General features: G+C 46.0%; 1 protein-coding gene across 2 annotated transcripts; it reads left to right on the top strand.

Moving 5' to 3' along the window:
* The first annotated feature begins 127 nt into the window (after positions 1-127).
* LOC134540808 (kelch-like protein 10) lies at positions 128-19,900 on the top strand. 2 transcript variants are annotated; one of them, XM_063383749.1, is made up of 10 exons: positions 128-299; positions 3,889-4,117; positions 7,635-7,886; positions 8,673-8,952; positions 9,772-9,999; positions 14,516-14,685; positions 15,827-15,996; positions 17,106-17,264; positions 17,991-18,195; positions 19,332-19,900. In XM_063383749.1, exons 2-10 carry the CDS (start codon positions 3,927-3,929, stop codon positions 19,594-19,596), a joined length of 1,920 nt encoding a protein of 639 aa, XP_063239819.1. In that variant the 5' UTR covers positions 128-299; positions 3,889-3,926; the 3' UTR covers positions 19,597-19,900. The 2 variants fall into 2 exon arrangements, with proteins under 2 accessions (XP_063239819.1, XP_063239818.1); XM_063383748.1 differs by having other exon boundaries at positions 3,906-4,117.
* Positions 19,901-21,433: the final 1,533 nt, after the last annotated feature.

The raw sequence follows: 21,433 nt of genomic DNA on the forward strand, positions 1-21,433 counted from the left end.
TATAGAGCTTAATTAATTGCTGCAAATTTTCCCAAAATTTGTTTTCCCTTATTAACTATACGTTTTAAAATGCTGCGGTTAACAATCAGCTAAATAAATACTAAGCTTTGTTTCTGATCAAAAAAACGTTTCTCCAGAAACAATCGGATTGTTGCAGTAAATTAAGTTTCGTGATCACATAAACAGTTTCTAAATCTCCGTTTTTCGCCTACAGTTTCCGCGGTACAGTTCAAAATTCACAAGTAACCAACCACGTGCTGTTACATCCCTGGGAGGAGACACCAGCCCGCCCTGAAGAGGTGAGTACTGGAGCGGTGACTCTTGCGAGGTGTAGGTGGTTGGTGGCTTCGTTGCTTGGGGATCGTCCATTAATCACGTGAGGCTTGAAAAAAGGGGGTTGGGGGGGGGGGGTTCGGAAAAATCACGAAATATCACAAGGGGGGAGGAGGGGTGTAGAGAGATATCACGTGTATTTATTTCTTTCACGCGATTTCTACCAAACCGAAAAGCGACGCGTGACCTTGACTCGCCGTAGCCAGGCAACAATATCCCCGCCCGGCTCGGCTTGCCAGTCGCCAGTAAGACTGTGATTTTGGCGCCGAATATACATGCTGTGCTTAATTTTCCAGAATTAAATTAGATTATACCTCTATTTAAAGATACTATTCTGAAATTTTTAAAAATATTTTGTACCGAAAAAATACACGTGATTTGTTGGGGGGGGGGGGGGGGAGGGAAGTCTAAAACCTCACCACAAATCACTAGGGGGGAGGGGGGGTTAAAAATTTGATAAAAAAGCATCACGTGATTAATGGACGACCCCTTGCGGCGGTGTCTCCCAGCACATGCTCGCAGCTGTGCGCGGGGCGGGTCTGACTGCCAGGTCGTCAAATGCGCTCCGCGGTCGGACGGGCACAGAGTGTCCACGTCTCTCGCAGCTGACACGGAGGATATAGGCTTTGAATATATATACTGTATAGAAGTCGCCAGCCCAGGTTAACATTTCTAATACTGTTTTGAGGTAGTTGGTTAATTCACCGCCACAATCGCCACCGTCTCTAGGGCATTGACTTGTGGTGGTCCCTAGCGGACAAGTGTCGAACTCTTCAAACACCCCTTCCCCCTCCTGTTGAACGACCTTGAGCTGCAGTGAATGATAGGTGGGGTGTGCGGGGAATGACAGCGGGCGACAGTTCTGCGCTCTAACGTGTAAATAACAACTAAGACGATACAGGGCGTTACGGCAGCGCACTGCAGCGGTGAAGTTCCCAAGCTGCTCATCATACGCTTCTGAAAAACGTAGAGTAAATCCTATCCACTCGCGACTTCTATACAGTATATATATTCAAAGATATAGGCGAGTACACAGGAATGGACGCATGCGTGACACGGGAACCAGTTACCCACAAGCTATCTCTCTCTCCCGTCACAATCCAAGCACCGCTGATGGGCTGTGTTCCGGTACTGAAACGAAAACACGAGAGTGCACGCCATTACATGTCATTCCCTAGTTTGGACGTTTTATTTATTCAAATGAATATTTCGGGCTCTTGAAAAATAGTTTACTCAATATTCACTCTCTGATGTTCTTCCTAAATCTCGGTAGATACTTCGTAGGTTCCAACCAGGCTCTCTCTTGCACTCTTTAGGGTGTACACTTCTGTATTTGTCAACTGGCAGGTGCCTGGTGCAGTGGCCCTCTTGTGTTACGGAACATTCTCTCTCGGCGCACAAGATGCACGAATGTAGCAGCGACGCACCACACACGCGAAGTTCACGACCGCATGAATAAGAGACTGGGCACTGTGCGCAAACATATTGTTCCGTTACCTGAATAGACAATTAAGTGCATTATCTGCACAAGTCTGGAAATTATATTTTAATAACATTTTAACAAAAACAACTGAAAACATAGGTTCTTGTCCATTTATTTACGTATTGGTAAAATATAAACACAGTGTGGCGACTGGAAAAGCCTTCATTTCACTTTGATCAGAGCCAACCTCCTTTATAATTTTTAGTACATTTTAATGAAAAATTATTTAAAAAAACAATTTTTACATTAAATTTATATTAAATACTTTAAAGAAACTTTTTCCGCATTGTTTGGATAGCACACACTTCCTACCTTTGTCGTTTGTATAAGTGGCCATTCAAGAGGAGCTTAAAATGAATGCGTCAGTAAGGGACTGGAAATTTTTCATAAGAAATTTTAAGTTGTAAACAAAAATTATCTGCAATTACCAGTAAGTAATTAATACTATAAAGCTACATTCATACAGTGTTGGTTCTCACATAGATTTTTTTGACAACAAATTGAATTTTTTTTTCCTAATAAAAGTAACATTCAGGATACAATGTAAATATCACATCATCCTTCAAAACTAACAAGGAAATTTTATTAAAATATAGCAGTCTTGAGAGTGGCCCTCTTCAAAAGATACAAAAAAATGAAAATAATAATTTTCTGTGATTAGTCATACAACCCGGCCCAGCCAGTTAGGGGCATGGCACCCTTTATAGGCATCCAGGTTGTAAAACAAAAGCCTTTTTAAGGGAAGGATATGAAAAGGCAGGGTAGCTTCACAATTTATGTTTGAGTTAGTTAGGTTTACTAAATCTTTAAACTAATTCTTTAAATTTTGTAATAATATTATTCTTTCAAATAATTCTTTAGTTACAAATTTGTTTGAAAAATTTGTAAACAAAAAAAACTATTCAAAGCTTAAAATTATATAATAAAACTGATGTTATTAGATATAAAATGTTTAAACACTATTAAAAAATTGCACATTTTATGCATATTGGTATAAAAATTAAGTTAAATATTTACATATGAATATTTGTTTGATTATATCACATATTAAATGAGATACAATATATAAAGAAATTTCGCCACATTAAAATGTATTAATAAAAGGGAAACACCTTCTAATAAATAATTTCACCTAATTCCCGTTTTTATTCATTCTTCGCGCACTAAGTAGCTTTGAACGCTGTCTTCTAATAGATAAGGACGCTTTCTGCTGGCACACAGTCTCAGTGCTTACTTGTTTAAGACACCGCGAATTAAAAAAAAAAAAATTGTGATTCAGAAGGCAATGAAGTGCTAACTGGGGAGGAAGCATTTGACTGCAAGAATCAACCAGGGAGAGACAGTCAGGGGCGCAACAACTAAATTTCCAAAAGGGGGGCAATATACTTTTTTATAAATAATCATCGATCCCCCCTATTGAAGCGGGGGGTCCGGGGGTCCTCCCCCGGGAAAATTTGTATTTCAAGGTGGAAAATGGTGGTATTTAAGCAGTTTTATTATCTAAAAATTGATTACACAGCACTTTCTTTGCTCCCGTTTGCCCCCACTTCAAGGTTTCAGAGGGGGGGGGGGCAAAATACCCTTGCCCCCCCCTGTTGTTGCGCCCCTGGAGACAGTAAATAACTGTAGGCGATTTAAGTAAATTGGCGGGGTTTTCAATACATATTTTACAATAATTTTTATTGATTTGCCTGTTTATATGAAATGGATATGATTTCGTGAAATACATTTCGTCTGCCAGGAGCCGCAGGTGGGTGCCAGCAGTGCTGACGAGGTCAAAGGGCTGAGGACACAGCCAACTGTCTGGTCAGCCAAGTGAGGCAGGGGTAGTCTCAGCCCCTGGTCGTGGCTGAAGCTCTAACACCGTCCCGATCAAAGGGGGTAGTAATCCCTTGGTTCCAGTAGCGGATCCAGAAGGGAGGGGGGGCGGCTAAGGGGCTCAAGCCCCCTCCAAAAGCATCTGGGCCCACTATTGTTTTAGTGTTTGCCTTGATAAAGCCTAGCCTCAGCTGGGTCAAGCCGCTCCCGAACCAGAATCCTGGATCCGCCACTGCTTGTTCTGGAACGGTAAGCGGGCGGAGGACTGCAGGGCCTGGTGACGCGCGGGAGCATGGCGGCCTCGGAGCAGCTCTGCCCCTCGACGGGCAGCGAGGCGCGGCGCGCCCTCAGTCTGGAGGCGCTGGCCATCCTGCACGAGCTGTGGAGGAACCACGAGCTGTGCGACGCCGTGGTCTCCCTGGAGGACGGCGCCTCGTTCCCCGTGCACAGGGCCATCCTGTCCGCCTGCAGCCCCTTCTTCAGGTGCCTCCCTCGCTGATCCTGGTGTGTGCTTGGTCACGAGCCATCCGGGCACTTTGCCCGGCGTCTCCCGTTCCCAGAAGCAGCTCGGCTGCTGGGTTGCAGTCGCCTGCCTGCCTGCCTGCAGTAGGCAGCAACTGCCAGGGGCGTCGGAACGTTTACTCAACAGTTGAGACCTACACAAAACGGTGTTTCGTTGCGTACTCACTGATAAAACACTTTCGTGACCTCCACATCATATTTTACAAACGTGGAGCCCCATAAAATATAGTGTGTTCCTTGAAGAATGTCCCAGTTTAAATGGTATATTATAACAGATTAATTTAGACTATTTACAACAAACCATCAATTTGAAGATAAGCTAACCTAGTTTTTCTTACAAATGTTCAATATGTGCTCCTTAAAAGCATGTAGCAACTGTAACCGGTGTGGACGCACGTGCAAACATGTTCATAAAACCTTCCACAAGGTCGTCTTCAGCAACTGAAGTTCAAGACTTGCTTTCCGAACAGATTTCTTAGGACCACGCAGGTAAGGTGCTCTGACACGGTCAACATCCTGCACAAACACTTTTAGTCGTCCCGTGCTTTTTCCTTTACAAACACATCCGGTCGTTTGGAATTTCCTATACCATCGGCGGATGTTTTTACCTCATGAGGAGGGGGGAGGGGGGGGGGCGAAAAGATGTATCACACTTACCTCAGTCCTAGAGCGGGGGGAGGTCCAGGGGTCCTCCCCCGGAAAAATTTGGAATTTTAAATGCAAAATTGTGCTATGTAATGAGTTTCCGAACCAAAATATTAAATTCACCATTCCAAGAATTCGATGACGTAGTAGGTATGTATTAAATACTACTCTGACAGTAGATGTAGTACAAATTAAATAAAAAAAATACCATCTAGGAATATTCAATCATTTTACAGTATATTGACAATCATGAATTTGATTTTCTATAATCAATGTGATCAATGCAACGTTTGTAACTACTGGTTGAGAAAAATACTACTAGGACCAAACATTTATTCTGGGAAAAGGAGGGGGACGAAATGCCACTCTCGCCCCCCCCCCCCCACATGCATAACAGCATGGGGGCGACTCGCCCCTGCTGCCCCCCCCCCCTGTTCCGACGTCCCTGGCAACTGCTCCCTGATGATGGCGACTGCAATGTCGACCGAAACGTAACGCGGCTACAACCCAGAAGCCGAGCCACTTCAGACAATGGCCGTGAAAGCCTGCGAACATTACCTCTAATACCTGACCTGTAATGGTTCAACACCCACCCAGTGGTCCAGTCGCACTAGACGTGAAGAGGGGGTGAACGATGCAGCAGATCAGGTGTTTTTTTTTATTATTTTCTGATACGTTTTTTATGATGAAAAGCAAATGTTAAACCCCAAGATTTCCAACCTCGGCAGAGGACCGCGTCATTGTCAGAAATCGAGAAATATTCAAGATTTTCCACCTTTTTTTTTTTCTTTTTTTTCTTTTTCAGTTTTTGTTGAATTTGAGCCCGTAGGACTGGCTTTTTGGCAACTTCTGTTCTACTTAATTTTAAATAAGATTACATTTTCAAGAATTTGAGACCAGAAATTTTATTATAAGTCCAATAATTTCGGAGATGCAGCTATTCAAAGTTTGGCCTATTTTTCAAGATAGGTACATGATTTTTAGCAAAATTTCGTGATTTTCAATACCATTTATGTTTCTGGAGGCCTATACGGAAAACTCCTCCCACTCTCCCAATTGACTCTACTGGGTTCTCAGGGTATTTCATAGTGACCCCCCTTCCCTCATCACTATTTGGGTATTTTGGGTGTCTGTTGAAATCAAAATAGAGTAGCTACCGAGACACAATTTTTTTAGTACTACCTATCTAACTTTACTTGTTGACTGTACCTATAAATAACTAAGTTTGTTATGCATGGGAAAAGGATTGGCCATCTTAACAGGGGAATAACTTTAAGGAGTGGTCTTTTGATGCCACGAAAAGGTTGGCTGTGTTCACCCGTACCTCTACCGTACTTCCCCTGTCATCCGGCGACAAGACAAACTCTGCGTACAGCCATCATCCTCCCTGCAATTGGCAGTCGACAATGCCGATATTGGATGGGTTTGGAAAGCTGCACGCAATGTGAGGTGTGATGACTGTGCTCAAGTGCTCCGTAGTTTGCAGCCTCTGAGGGAGTCTCACATGACAACGTCCCTAAGCTCGCATTTCGCGGGAATTACTCTCCCATCTCTGATGACCTCTCCAAATATTTTGAGGAAAAAATGGGACATTATCCCTACAAATTAAAAATAAATTTTGTCCTCGAATTATATGAATTTTTAGTCATTTTGGAGCTTTTTCAGTCGTTTTTGAGGAATTTTTGGGACATTTACACGAAAAATTACCACCCTTATGTATAATCCAAGATGTCGGACCCATCCACAATCCACACCATGGAACCTCCCGCAGTAGGAAACAATTAAAAAATACTTCCCAAATATCACGAACGGCCATTCCTCAGAGACTTAGATGGACAACTATCAGCTCATACAACATAAACGAGTAAATCCCTTGGCAGGAGCATGTACCACTCCCATCGCATTGTGAAACATACATCAGAGTGTGCCCCCGAATAGTCGTGTATATTATTTAAATAAATATTATAATTATTACATTTAGTTCTCGAACATACCTGATCACAGTGAATGTTTAAATTGTAAAGTGTTTTTACATACACATACTACTCACTTGTGCACTGCATCAGAAACACCAGCTCGGGTCTTGTTACGAATGTCCTTGTTCCACCACACTGAATCCAGCTGGAGAGATGCACTAATGTAAGTGTGGCGATGGCGCAGGACGCTGTTGTGACTCATGTCCTTGTTCACCACACTGAATCCCGTTGGAGAGATGCACTAGTGTAAGTGTGGCGGCGGTGCAGGTTGCTGTTCACGACTCATGTCCTTGTTCACCACACTGAATCCCGCTGGAGAGATGCGCTAGTGTAAGTGTGGCGTGGCGCAGGACGCTGTTCACGACTCATGTCCTTGTTCACCACACTGAATCCCGCTGGAGAGATGCGCTAGTGTAAGTGTGGCGGCGGTGCAGGACGCTGTTCACGACTCATGTCCTTGTTCCACCACACTGAATCCCACTGGAGAGATGCGCTAGTGTAAGTGTGGCGGCGGTGCAGGACGCTGTTGACGACTCATGTCCTTGTTCCACCACACTGAATCCCGTTGGAGAGATGCGCTAGTGTAAGTGTGGCGGCGGTGCAGTACGCTGTTCACGACTCATGTCCTTGTTCCACCACACTGAATCCCGTTGGAGAGATGCACTAGTGTAAGTGTGGTGTGGCGCAGGACGCTGTTCACGACTCATGTCCTTGTTCACCACACTGAATCCCGCTGGAGAGATGCGCTAGTGTAAGTGTGGCGGCGGTGCAGGACGCTGTTCACGACTCATGTCCTTGTTCCACCACACTGAATCCCATTGGAGAGATGCACTAGTGTAAGTGTGGCGGCGGTGCAGGACGCTGTTCACGACGGCCGTGGGAGGCGCGCGGCCAGTCGAGGTGAAGATCCACGGCGTGGCGGCCAGCCACATGGCCGCCATACTCAACTACGCCTACGTGCGCATCATGCAGCTGGACGATGAAAACGTGTGCGGCGTGCTGATCGCCAGCGACTTCCTTGCCGTGATGGGCGCCAAGCTGACGTGCTGCGACTTCATAGCGGGCGAGATGCGTCCCGACAACTGCGTCGCCATCATGAAGTTCGCCAGGTAGCGTGACGGGACCAGCTGGATGATTCTGGGAAGCACTGCTTTACTTGCACAGTTGATATATCTGCACCAGTCGAGCTGGGCACTTCTTGGAAACCCATATTTGCTGCACAGTTTATATCTCTGCACCAGTCTGACTGGTCCCCTCTTGGAAGCCCTGCTTTACTTGAATAGCTGATATCTCTGAACCAGTCGACCTGGGCCCTTCTGGGAAACCTGCTTTATTTTCTCAGTTATATCTCTGCATCAGTTAAATAGGCCCTTTTGGGAAGCCCTACTTTACTTGCAAAGCTGATATATCTGCACCACTACAACTGGGCCCTTTTGGTAAGCACTGCTTTACTTGCACAGTTGATATCTCTGCACCAGTCCAATTGGGCCCTTCTGGAAACCCTACTTTACTTGCACCATTGATATCTTTGCATCAGTACAATTGGGACAATCTGGAAGCCCTGCTTTACTTGCAAAGCTGATATTTCTGTACCAGTCCATATGGGCCCTTCGGGGAAACCTGCTTTATTTGCACAGTTGATATCTCTGCACCAGTTAAGCTGGCCCTTCTGGGAAGTCTGCTGTACTTGCTCAATCGATATCTCTACACTAGTCCACCCTGGTCCTTCTGGAAAGCACTGCTTTACTGGAAAGCCCTGCTTTATTTGCACAGTTGTCTCTGCACTGGTCCTTCTGAGAATAAAAATATTTGAACCATAGTTGTAATAATCTCTTAACTTAGCGAGACGCTTAAAGAACTCGTGGTTGAGCGATCGCGCTCCTGCCATGACGTAGGTTCTACGCGTGCCCGGAGCTGGAGGAACAGGCGCGCGGCTACATGATGCAGCACTTCGAGGCCGTGAGCGAGGACAGCGAGGACCTGCTGGAGCTCTCCCTGGAAGAGCTGAGTGAGGTGCTCAGCTGCGACGAGCTGAACGCGAGGTGCGAGGAGGTGGTGTGGCACAGCGTGCTCAGGTGGCTTCAGCACGACTTGGACGCGCGCAAGCAACACATGCCACAGCTGCTGGGCTGCATTCGCCTGGGGCTCATAGACGCCAAGTACTTCATCACACACGTGAGCACCCACCACACAACAGCTTTGCTTGATCCCATGCAGTGCATGTCACTAACTGGAATTTATACTTGCAAGAGCACAAAATTATGTGTAACGACAAGTGGTAATTGTTTTATACTGAATCTTGGCATGATTTTTAAATACCAATAGAGATTTTCGAGAAAACTACATTTTCTACAATTGTAGATATCAATCTATGACTCGTATTTTTATCATAGGGTCTGATAATGTTAAAAATGGCCAATGTTTCCTTTAATTTTACAATCCAAGCGAGGATAGAGATTTGATTCTTTAAAAATTACGATATCCTGCTCTCCAGATTTATCCTTGATCTTTCTAAGGAGTCTAACCAAACTGTAAAATAATAGAGTAGTAGAGTTTTTGTAGTGTAACCACATAAACTATTGAGAACTAGTTCATATATGAAGTTTGATGTGATTGTGGTACTGTGGGATCCGATGAAACAAGGTATTAGTGATGTGGGATTCATTGAAGCAAGGTATTGGTATTGTGGAAACCATGAAGCAAGGTATTGGTGGTGAGGTATCCATGAAGCAAGGTATTAGTGATGTGGGATCCATTGAAGCAAGTTATTGGTATTGTGGAAACCATGAAGCAAGGTATTGGTGGTGAGGTATCCATGAAGCAAGGTATTAGTGATGTGGGATCCATTGAAGCAAGGTATTGGTAGTGTGGGATCCATAAAGGCAGGTGCTATCCATGAAAAGTGTCAGTATGTAATCCTCGATGCAAGGTATCGATAGTGAAACATCTGGTAAAGCAAGCCGTGTAGTTAAAGGTGTGGCGCGATGCGTACAGGTGAAGAACCATGAGCTGGTGGTGGGGGACCCACGCTGCCGCCCCATCGTCATCAGCGTCCTCAAGTACATGTACGACGCGAGCTCCAGCTCCGAGGAGGAGGCAGTGCCGCCACATGCCTGCCCGCGGCTGCCTTACGAGCTGTTGTTCACTATCGGCGGCTGGAGCGCCGGAACGCCCACTAGCTCTGTCGAGCTGTACGACAGCCGCGCCGACCGGTGGACGCAGGTCAGTCTCTCTTCGGTGGGATCCTTGTTCTCTGGCGGTATCCAGCTGTACGACTTCATTTACCATTGGAGCCATGTCGCGGTACTCAGTGGCGGGGTCCATGTTCGCTGGGGAGGGACATGCCCTCTGGCAGTATCGAGCTGTACGACTGCATCGACCATTGGAGCCATGTCGCAGTACTCAGTGGCGGGGTCCATGTTCTCTGGCAGTATCGAGCTGTACGACTTCATCGACCATTCGAGCCATGTCGCAGTACTCAGTGGCGGGGTCCATGTTCTCTGGCAGTATCGAGCTGTACGACTTCATCGACCATTGGAGCCGTGTCACAGTACTCAGTGGCGGGGTCCATTTTCTCTGGCAGTATCGAGCTGTACGACTGCATCGACCATTGGAGCCATGTCGCAGTACTCAGTGGCGGGGTCCATGTTCTCTGGCAGTATCGAGCTGTACGACTGCATCGACCATTGGAGCCATGTCGCAGTACTCAGTGGCGGGGTCCATGTTCTCTGGCAGTATCGAGCTGTACGACTGCATCGACCATTGGAGCCATGTCGCAGTACTCAGTGGCGGGGTCCATGTTCTCTGGCAGTATCGAGCTGTACGACTGCATCGACCATTGGAGCCATGTCGCAGTACTCAGTGGCGGGGTCCATGTTCTCTGGCAGTATCGAGCTGTACGACTGCATCGACCATTGGAGCCATGTCACAGTGCTCAGTGGCGGGGTCCATGTTCTCTGGCAGTATCGAGCTGTACGACTGCATCGGCCATTGGAGCCATGTCGCAGTACTCAATGGCGGGGTCCATGTTCTCTGGCAGTATCGAGCTGTACGACTGCATCGGCCATTGGAGCCATGTCACAGTGCTCAGTGGCGGGGTCCATGTTCTCTGGCAGTATCGAGCTGTACGACTGCATCGACCATTGGAGCCATGTCGCAGTACTTAGTGGCGGGGTCCATGTTCTCTGGCAGTATCGAGCTGTACGACTGCATCGACCATTGGAGCCATGTCGCAGTACTCAGTAGCGGGGTCCATGTTCTCTGGCAGTATCGAGCTGTACGACTGCATCGACCATTGGAGCCATGTCGCAGTACTCAGTGGCGGGGTCCATGTTCTCTGGCAGTATCGAGCTGTACGACTGCATCGACCATTGGAGCCATGTCACAGTACTCAGTGGCGGGGTCCATGTTCTCTGGCAGTATCGAGCTGTACGACTGCATCGGCCATTGGAGCCATGTCACAGTGCTCAGTGGCGGGGACCATGTTCTCTGGCAGTATCGAGCTGTACGACTGCATCGACCATTGGAGCCATGTCACAGTGCTCAGTGGTGGGGTCCATGTTCTCTGGCAGTATCGAGCTGTACGACTGCATCGGCCATTGGAGCCATGTCGCAGTACTCAGTGGCGGGGTCCATGTTCTCTGGCAGCATCGAGCTGTACGTCTGCATCGACCATTAGAGCCATGTCGCAGTGCTCAGTAGCGAGGTCCATGTTCTCTGGCAGTATCGAGCTGTACGTCTGCATCGACCATTAGAGCCATGTCGCTGTACTCAGTGGCGAGGTCCATGTTCTCTGGTAGTATCGAGCTGTACGACTGCATCGACCATTAGAGCCATGTCGCAGTACTCAGTAGCGAGGTCCATGTTCTCTGGCAGTATCGAGCTGTACGACTGCATCGACCATTAGAGCCATGTCGCTGTACTCAGTGGCGAGGTCCATGTTCTCTGGCAGTATCGAGCTGTACGACTGCATAGCCATTGGAGCCATGTCACAGTACTCAGTGGCGGGGTCCATGTTCTCTGGCAGCATCGAGCTGTACCACTGCATCGGCCATTGGAGCTATGTCACAGTGCTCAGTGGGGGTGTCCATGTTCTCTGGCAGTATCGAGCTGTACGACTTTATCGACCATTGGAGCCGTGTCACAGTACTCAGTGGCGGGGTCCATGTTCTCTGGCAGTATCGAGCTGTACGACTGCATCGACCATTGGAGCCATGTCGCAGTACTCAGTGGCGAGGTCCATGTTCTCTGGCAGTATCGAGCTGTACGACTGCATCGACCATTGGAGCCATGTCACAGTGCTCAGTGGCGGGGTCCATGTTCTCTGGGGAGGGACATGCCCTCTGGCAGTATCGAGCTGTACGACTGCATCGACCATTGGAGCCATGTCGCAGTACTCAGTGGCGGGGTCCATGTTCTCTGGGGAGGGACATGCCCTCTGGCAGTATCGAGCTGTACGAGTGCATCGACCATTGGAGCCATGTTACAGTGCTCAGTGGCGGGGTCCATGTTCTCTGGGGAGGGACATGCCCTCTGGCAGTATCGAGCTGTACGACTGCATCGACCATTGGAGCCATGTCGCAGTACTCAGTGGCGGGGTCCATGTTATCTGGCAGCATCGAGCTGTACGACTGCATCGACCATTGGAGCCATGTCACAGTGCTCAGTGGCGGGGTCCATGTTCTCTGGGGAGGGACATGCCCTCTGGCAGTATCGAGCTGTACGACTGCATCGACCATTGGAGCCATGTCGCAGTACTCAGTGGCGGGGTCCATGTTATCTGGCAGCATCGAGCTGTACGACTGCATCGGCCATTGGAGCCATGTCACAGTGCTCAGTAGCGGGGTCCATGTTCTCTGGCAGTATCGAGCTGTACGACTTCATCGACCATTGGAGCCATGTCACAGTACTCAGTGGTGGGGTCCATGTTCTCTGGCAGTATCGAGCTGTACGACTTCATCGACCATTGGAGCCATGTCACAGTACACAGTGGCGGGGTACATGTTCTCTGGCAGTATCGAGCTGTACGACTTCATCTACCATTGGAGCCATGTCACAGTACTCAGTGGCGGGGTCCATGTTCTCTGGCAGTATCGAGCTGTACGACTGCATCTACCATTGGAGCCATGTCACAGTACTCAGTGGCGAGGTCCATGTTCTCTGGCAGTATCGAGCTGTACGACTGCATCTACCATTGGAGCCATGTCACAGTACTCAGTGGCGGGGTCCATGTTCTCTGGCAGTATCGAGCTGTACGACTTCATCGACCATTGGAGCCATGTCACAGTACTCAGTGGCGAGGTCCATGTTCTCTGGCAGTATCGAGCTGTACGACTGCATGTACCATTGGAGCCATGTCACAGTACTCAGTGGCGGGGTCCATGTTCTCTGGCAGTATCGAGCTGTACGACTGCATTTACCATTGGAGCCATGTCACAGTACTCAGTGGCGGGGTCCATGTTCTCTGGCAGTATCGAGCTGTACGTCTTCATCGACCATTGGAGCCATGTCACAGTACTCAGTGGTGATGTCCATGTTCTCTGGCAGTATCGAGCTGTACGACTGCATCTACCATTGGAGCCATGTCACAGTACTAAGTGGCGAGGTCCATGTTCTCTGGCAGTATTTAGCTGTACGACTTCATCTACCATTGGAGCCATGTCACAGTACTAAGTGGCGAGGTCCATGTTCTCTGGGGAGGGACATGCCCACTGACTGTATCGAGCTGTACGACTGCATTTTTTTTGTACAACATACTACCAACATTGCGAAAAGTTGCAAAGCTGTTGAATGGTAAATGAGTGAAATGAAGATAATGTTTGGTTGAAACAAAAATTGTGATATGTTTAGTTGACATACGTTCGATTGTCATTTTGATTCAGGCGAATGTTGTTTTACCCATAATTGCCGTGGCAAGCTATACGTGATACTTGATGAAATCACCATATTTGTTAATAAATAGTGTTTCGCACATGGCATCATAGTACTGTATGACATAAAGGCCACATATTGGTAGTTTGAAGAAGTTTATGATCGCCATAAGGTAGGCAACATACTGGTCATTCACTAAACTCACTCACTTTACCCGGTGGACACGTGCCATGTCGCTGCTAATGAATTAGAATCAGTAATTTTTGAAAGCTTAGGGAGTTTTTTTTCTGGTCTGTGTATTAATATTTTCTTCATAGTTGCTTTTACATCCTCTACCAATATACGGAATTCAATGATGTAACTTCAATGTGTCATGTAAAAATATCTCCTGAAATAAATAAATATTCGGTTACTATAAGCTCTTATGAAAATAAAACTTTTTTTTAGAACATGTAGAACATGTTACCATTATTTATTTATCTTTAATACATGTTTGACATTTACGTAACTGGAAATGACAAATTATACTTGTTTAAAACCTCCCAACATTATCCTTGAGTGATTTCGGGAAATGAATAGAAACAACCAGCTGTCTGTAATAGGAATCCAAAACTGTAACATCTAAAGCACATGCTCAGTACTTTAATTAAGTTAAATGTTATTTCTATGATATATTTAGTAAGATGATAGTTCATTGGTCATTCAGTGTTTGCCAGGAGCCAGTTTTAAGCAGCACCGACTCCTGGAACCTCCCTGAGTGGTAGCCGGCGAGCCGCTAACCACACCACGAGGTCTGTGCTCAGTACGGCACCACTGGCAACCACACAGTCAGGAGATGGCAAGGTGCTGGACTCAGGTGTGCTTGTAGCTTCAGGAAGAGGACCCGGAGGGTCCGCGCGCCTACCACGGCGTCGCGGCGCTGGGCGGCGACCTCTACGTGGTCGGCGGCTTCAACGGCGTCAACTACTTCAACTCGTGCCGCTGCTTCAGCTCGGAGCGGCGAGTCTGGCGTGAGGTGGCGCCCATGAATGCGCGCAGGTCAGTCTACATCTTAGAGCATTGGCTACCACCGAGATAACTAGATACTGGAGCACTAGCCACCACCGAGATAAATAGATACTGGAGCATTAGCCACCACCGAGATAACTAGATACTGGAGCACTAGCCACCACCGAGATAACTAGATACTGGAGCACTAGCCACCACCGAGATAACTAGATACTGAAGCATTAGCCACCACCGAGATATCTAGATACTGGAATACTAGCCACCATCGAGATAACTAGATACTGAAGCACTAGCCACCACCGAGATAACTAGACACGAGCATTAGCCACCACCGAGATAACTAGACACTGGAACACTAGCCACCACTGAGATAACTAGATACTGGTAATAATAAGATACAGTAATTATTTTTTCGGTTGACAACACTTCTTCTGAAAACAAATATTTGTATATTGAATTATATTCACAAAGCGTATTTCCGATAAATTGAATTGCATCAAATGTGTCTGTTAATAGTCACCCCTAAAATGGACTTTACATTGGGTATGCTCCTTTGCAAAATTTTCTTTCTGCTTACAGGAGCAATTTTTTTTTTCAATTTCTGATATTTTACGAACATCAATTTTCTTGTCCTCTGGAATAGAAACGTGCTCCTTTGATCTTCCCGTACATCTGCCACTGGACGGGTGCCATTAGCTCCTCTAAATGATTAAGCATGTGTTTGACTTACTTACTTGTAGCATTGAAAAAAAATATCATCACTGAAAATATTTTAAATCATTAGCAGTTATGTTTAAAACATAGTTCTGGTGTAAATGTTATGTGCAGAGAACAGGAACAGAGATAAATAAAGGTTTGTGAGTTCACAGGAAGCGAATTCGAACACCAATAACATTGAAGGGGTCTTCATCGTAGACATACCTGTGAGCTTTCCCGATGTGGAGGTGTAAAACGAAAATTAGGAAAGCAAAAAATAAGGTTTTGTACAAAAATCAGAGGCATATTATCAGCATGTTAATACAAAGCACTCATTGTATTACTGAATGTCCCATGTTTGGGGATCACTATAATATCTGGTTGTAAGAAACAATTGTCATCCAATATATATATATATATATTAATTTGAAGATAATGTTGAAGCCTCGCTAGAAGTGGCCCGGGGTTGTCGCAGGTGCTACGTGAGTGTCGCTGCACTTGACGGCCTGCTGTACGCCATGGGCGGCTACGACCGCCCCAACAGGCAGAGCACGGCGGAACGCTACAACCCGTGCACCAACCAGTGGTCCTTCATCGCACCCATGAGCGTCCAGCGCTCCGACGCCAACGCCACCACGCTCGACGGTGAGTCTACCGCACGTCCTCACTTCCACTCTTCCTACTACTGCCACCCTCCTGTTTCCTCTTCATAGTATCCCCCTCGTTCCCAATACCTCTCACGCTCCACTTCTTTCTACACCTCCCTCATAAACACACTTCTTCCCTACCATCCTCCCATCCACGCCCTTCTATACCTTCTATAGATTCCCTTATTTCTCTACTTCTATATCAAACACCTCAAATCCTTCTCTTCCTGCCACACCTTCCTCCAAAACCCTTCTTACTCCAAACCCTCTTATTCACACAACCCAATCACTTTTCCTACCACCTTAACCCAATCCCTCAGATCCTCTCCTCCCTACCACCGTCTTCCAAAATTCATAGACAAGAATCATTCAACTATGAACAGGAACTTGGTTCATTCGACTCAAGTATTGACGTAGCAGCGCAGCCCGGGGAATCAGTGGCGGGGAGTGGAGAGGGGATACGGTCCTCACACTCACATCCATCACATACCAGAGTCAGGCCATGCGTGATATTGTGGAAGGTCCACTGAAGGAGACGTTAGGAGGGGAAAGATTTGAGGATGGTGCTGTGGTCGAACAGTACTTGTGCAATCGTCTACTGCGGCAACCATCCAATGTTTTTCATGAAGGGATCAAAAAGCTTCTTATCCAATGGAGAAAATGTATTTCCATTAAAATAAACTACGTAGAAAAATAAAACATTTCATTTGTATTTTTACAAATCAGAAATAAATCTGTATAAAAAATTCCTGTTTATTCCCTTAACAACCTCCAAACCACTACTACTATCACTAACAACGACAAAAAAAAAATCAGAAAAATACTGTCATAATATTAATTTTTTATGTTATTTGACTTACGTAACCCTTTATTATATTGATGTTAATTTAAATGATTTATTTATTTTGATATTCTGGTGCTTATTTAATGGAAAGGGAAGACGAAGAGAAGCCAGAAAAATACTTGCATTCGATCATATCTTGTAGTACAGTAAAAGTAAAGATGGTTGTGATTGAATTGAATAGTGTAAACACCTGGTTCTAGCGTCACAATTATGAAGGTGTTGCATAATATCTGAGGCGCAGCGACATGAGGACTGTGTTGCAGGTTGCATATACATAGCGGGCGGCTTCACGGGGCTAGAGTGCCTCAGCTCCGTGGAGGTGTACGATCCTCAGCTGGACCAGTGGCGGCTTGTCGCCAACATGACGTCACGCAGGAGTGGCGTGTCCTGCTGCGCCTACCACGGCCGCATCTACGTCGTCGGCGAGTAGTCCTACTTTGTCTCCATCCACCATACCGACAAACCAATTACAGTATCTTTACTATGGAAAAGATAGTTATTTATCAAGCAGAGATATTATTTATCATTCCATACATGTAAGCGATCTTCGATGAAAGCAACAAATTAAAATTACAGCAATACATTGTTTCCTTGATTAAACAGCATTGTTTGAAACAAGCAACACTGACATGTTTCCATGCACACACATGATCAAATTTGTTGCTTGTGTATTGTATGGTTAGATTATTTGGCTTCCAAGTGTCAGTTCGGTCGTCAAAACAAGAGACTCATCACTTGTGGAAAAAAATTTTTTTTTCAATTTTATACACGCCAGTTAATAAACATGTTATGTGATTATAATAAGGTATTAGAAGATTTGGAAGGTTATTTCTTACCAAAGTAAAGCCTAAACCACGAAAGACATGTTTAAAATTCTAGTTCAGCAACTTTTTAAACGTGATTGAGCTTGTTGGTAGGAAGGATTGTTAAATGGTGCTGTTTTGGAACACTTGCTCGCCCTGCGTTTCTTGCGGCATGGCCCGTGGTGGGGAGTACATTGGGACTGTCATGGAGACTGGCGGGTTGCAGGCGACAGAGCTTGTTGGTAGGAACGATAGTTAAATGGTGCTGTTTTGGAACACTTGCACGCCCTGCATGTCTGGTGGCGCGGCCTGTGGTGGGGAGTACAGCGGAGGCTGGTGTTGCAGGTGGGTTTAACGGCATTTCGCGGCTGAACAGCGCCGAGGTGTACAGCCCCAGGACGAACACGTGGACGCGCATCGCCGACGTGCTGCAGACGCGCAGCAACTTCATGCTCGAGGTGGTGGACGACGCCATGTACGCCGTGGGTGGATTCAACGGCGTCACCACGACGGCCAGCGTCGAGTGCTACGACGAGGTCGCCAATGAGTGGTGAGTGCAGCCGCTCCATGGCACAGCGGTCCATCGCTATCCACCCACCACACACTATCCTACTGTCGTCACCTCCAGTCAATCTTGGGAAAGCTTATGTTTTCATAAGTCAGCTACCATAAATGCTAGCATCAAATTCATTAGTTTCAAACACCCCTGCAAGGAGCGCTTGTAATATATTACTCTCTTTAGTTCTACTTGCAACCATAATATAGTAAAAAAAAAATTATCAGACTATTTCACACAACATAAGTGTTGAAATTTATTTTTTGTGCTACACACTTAAAAACTTGCATTCGTCTCATGTATTGACAGATATCCAATGTTTATTATTATTATTAGTATTATTACTATTTTTATAACAACCTGTCACATACAAATATTCCACACTTTATATAAAATGATGTGGTTGGAAAAAAATAAAAAAAATATTTAAGCTGCATATTTGCTGAGTATTGGATGTGTTTCCTGCACAAATATTCGCGAGAGAAGTGTTAAAAACCGCCAAGTAAACATTAAGTAAATGCTTTAAGAAATATTTGATAGGTATTCACATTTTCAGTAAGAAAATTTACCTTATTGTCAAAGCTTACTGAAAAAAATAAAAAGCAAAACATACTCTTAATGTTTGAACATTGTGTGTTAGAATTTAGAGAAGGAGATTATAAATAAATTAATACTTTGAAACACTGCATATAATTTACATCAGGGTCATTAGTGATAATGAGGTAAATTAGACATTGAAGGAATTAATATGTAAGGGAAATGGGAATAATCCGCGAAAAATAATCTGCTCATGGGAACGTCTACCACATTTCCAACTTGTGAAAAATCTGGATATGCCCTGCAGGGCATGGAATCGATCGTCTCAGTTGGAGGCGGCTGATCTGATCACTCGACCAGGGCAGCTACTAATATGTTGTAGACCACACGTGCAAGCTTATTTGCTGGTAGAACTTTCAAACAGTTGGCTATGGCAGGTGAATTTGAAAAATTGTAAAGGTTTTAAACATTTGGTATTACGGTCTGTATGTACGACTTTGGGTGCAGCTTGTGTCATCCTTATGCTACTATTTTGCATTAAACAGTTTCCACAGAGATGTGTGCCAGTTGGCCTAGAGCGCGATGTGCGACAGGTTCGAGGTGGCGTCGATGAGGCAGTTCCGGTCGGCACTGGCGGGCGCCACGGTGCGTGGTCTGACCGCGAGCAAGGTGCGAGGGCTGGTGTCTGGCAGCCGGGCCGACGGCGCGGGCAGGCGTACCCGCCGTGCTGTCTCTACCCCGGTGCCGGTCCCGGACCAGGACCCAGCCCCTGTCGTGCAGGCCCTGCAGCCCGAGGACAGCAACCAGGAGTACGCTGTGGAGGAGACAGACTCCTCCAGCTCCAGCGAGGACATGTAGTGTCTGGCAGCCGGGCCGACGGCGCGGGCAGGCGTACCCGCCATGCTGTCTCTACCCCGGTGCCGGTCCCAGACCAGGACCCAGCCCCTGCAGCCCTAGGACAGCAACCAGGAGTAGGCCGTGGAGGAGACAGACTCCACCAACTCCAGCGAGGACATGTAACTGCACCCACCAGCTCCAGCGAGGACATGTAACTGCACCGAGGCGCTGGACAACAATATAATATTAATAACATTGTCCCTCTGGAATTTCTTAACCTTATAAACCTCATTGAAGAAAATATAAATATGGAAACATGTAAAAAGCCAAGGTTATTTATTGAAAAAATGAAATTATCAAATATAAGTGGAATTCTAAATAAGAAATCAAGTTCATGATAACAACCAACCCAAACACTATTACAATTGACAGACAGAAAAGGAGGGTTTGAGGAGAAGCAGTTGAGTCGGAAGGCAGGTATAGTATTGGGTGAGTCTGACCTTGTCTTTGACCCTGCCACCTACCCTAAAACTCTTCTCTTTCATTATACTTAGTATATAGTTGTAAGGATGACTAAATTTTTCATTTTGTAATTTTTCTTTAGTCATAAGTATAAATTTAATTTATCTGTCATTTAAATATGATACGGTATAGCCATTGAAATGACTAACTTATTCTTTGATCAAGAGAATAATGCTATGATGTCGTACCACCGGAGGCCATCCGAGCCCGGTCTCAGTTCGCCAGTATTGGCTCCTGCTGGTGGAACACACCCAGGTCAAGCGCGGAGCTGTGACACAAGTACTCCCAGAGTTACAATTTTGCCATAGAACTCCACCCAGTGCGAACAACCGTCAATTAATCGTTGAACGCACTCGTAAAACAATCCCATTTAATCAACACCTAATTCGAAAAGTGTGTCGTAGCACACGAGTGCAAGCCCCCTCAGGGCACAGTAATTAATGAACGCCCTTAAGTTTCATCACGGCCAAAGGGCTTAAATTAAGTGTAAGGTAAAGTGCTGAAGCAACATCCAGAACAAACCACAAACATAAACACAACCAGTTGTTTTTAAGATTTAATTGCGAGTCTTTCCTTTGACTCATTTTTTCAAATAATAAAGTTTCAATGTTAGCAATTAAAACTTTAGTCAATGTTTAGAAATGACATTATCACCTGAATAATTAATCACACAAGGGTCATGTACATTTAGTGAGTAAGTTATCAAATATTAAACCGAATAACGGTAATCTCTTTCTTGACTCGTGGCTTGGTGTGCGACGGAATTGTCCCCCCCCCCCCCTCCCGCATGCCAGTACCCTCTGTCAGTTCTGATCAGCTCGCGGCCCAGGGCGAAAGTGTTCTTTCCGTGGGGAGCCTTCAACTAGCAATTCTCTGATTCTTCACACTGGTAATTATAGTCATGTCTCAAACCTTCTTTAACGTCAACTCCTCACGCGACCCCGCGTCGGTTTTTACGGTGCAGGGATTAACCCGGACGTAGTAAATTTCTGCCTTAAGGCCACGGGCCACAGGGCCGCCTTAAGGACAGCCATTATCCGGACCTGACCGGCTCCAGGAGACAGAGCTTTAGTTAACGCAGCCGAGCAAACGTCTGCCGGACTTTACCACATCCCCTCGGGATTAATTTAATGTGATTAATTCGCACACACGAATTTGGCTTACCGCCTGTTATCTTTAATATACAGACATGGCCGACTCTAAGTGACCACTAAACCTCCCCTACGACGAACTGTCCTAGGAAGAGATATTCGTAACACAATCAAGAGTATACTGTCATGTAATTCTCATGTATCGTATCCATTTCTGTCCAAAGAACTAATCAAGTCTAGTGCCG

This window comes from Bacillus rossius, chromosome 17, assembly GCF_032445375.1.
Source record: "Bacillus rossius redtenbacheri isolate Brsri chromosome 17, Brsri_v3, whole genome shotgun sequence".
NCBI classification, from domain to species: Eukaryota; Metazoa; Arthropoda; class Insecta; order Phasmatodea; family Bacillidae; genus Bacillus; species Bacillus rossius.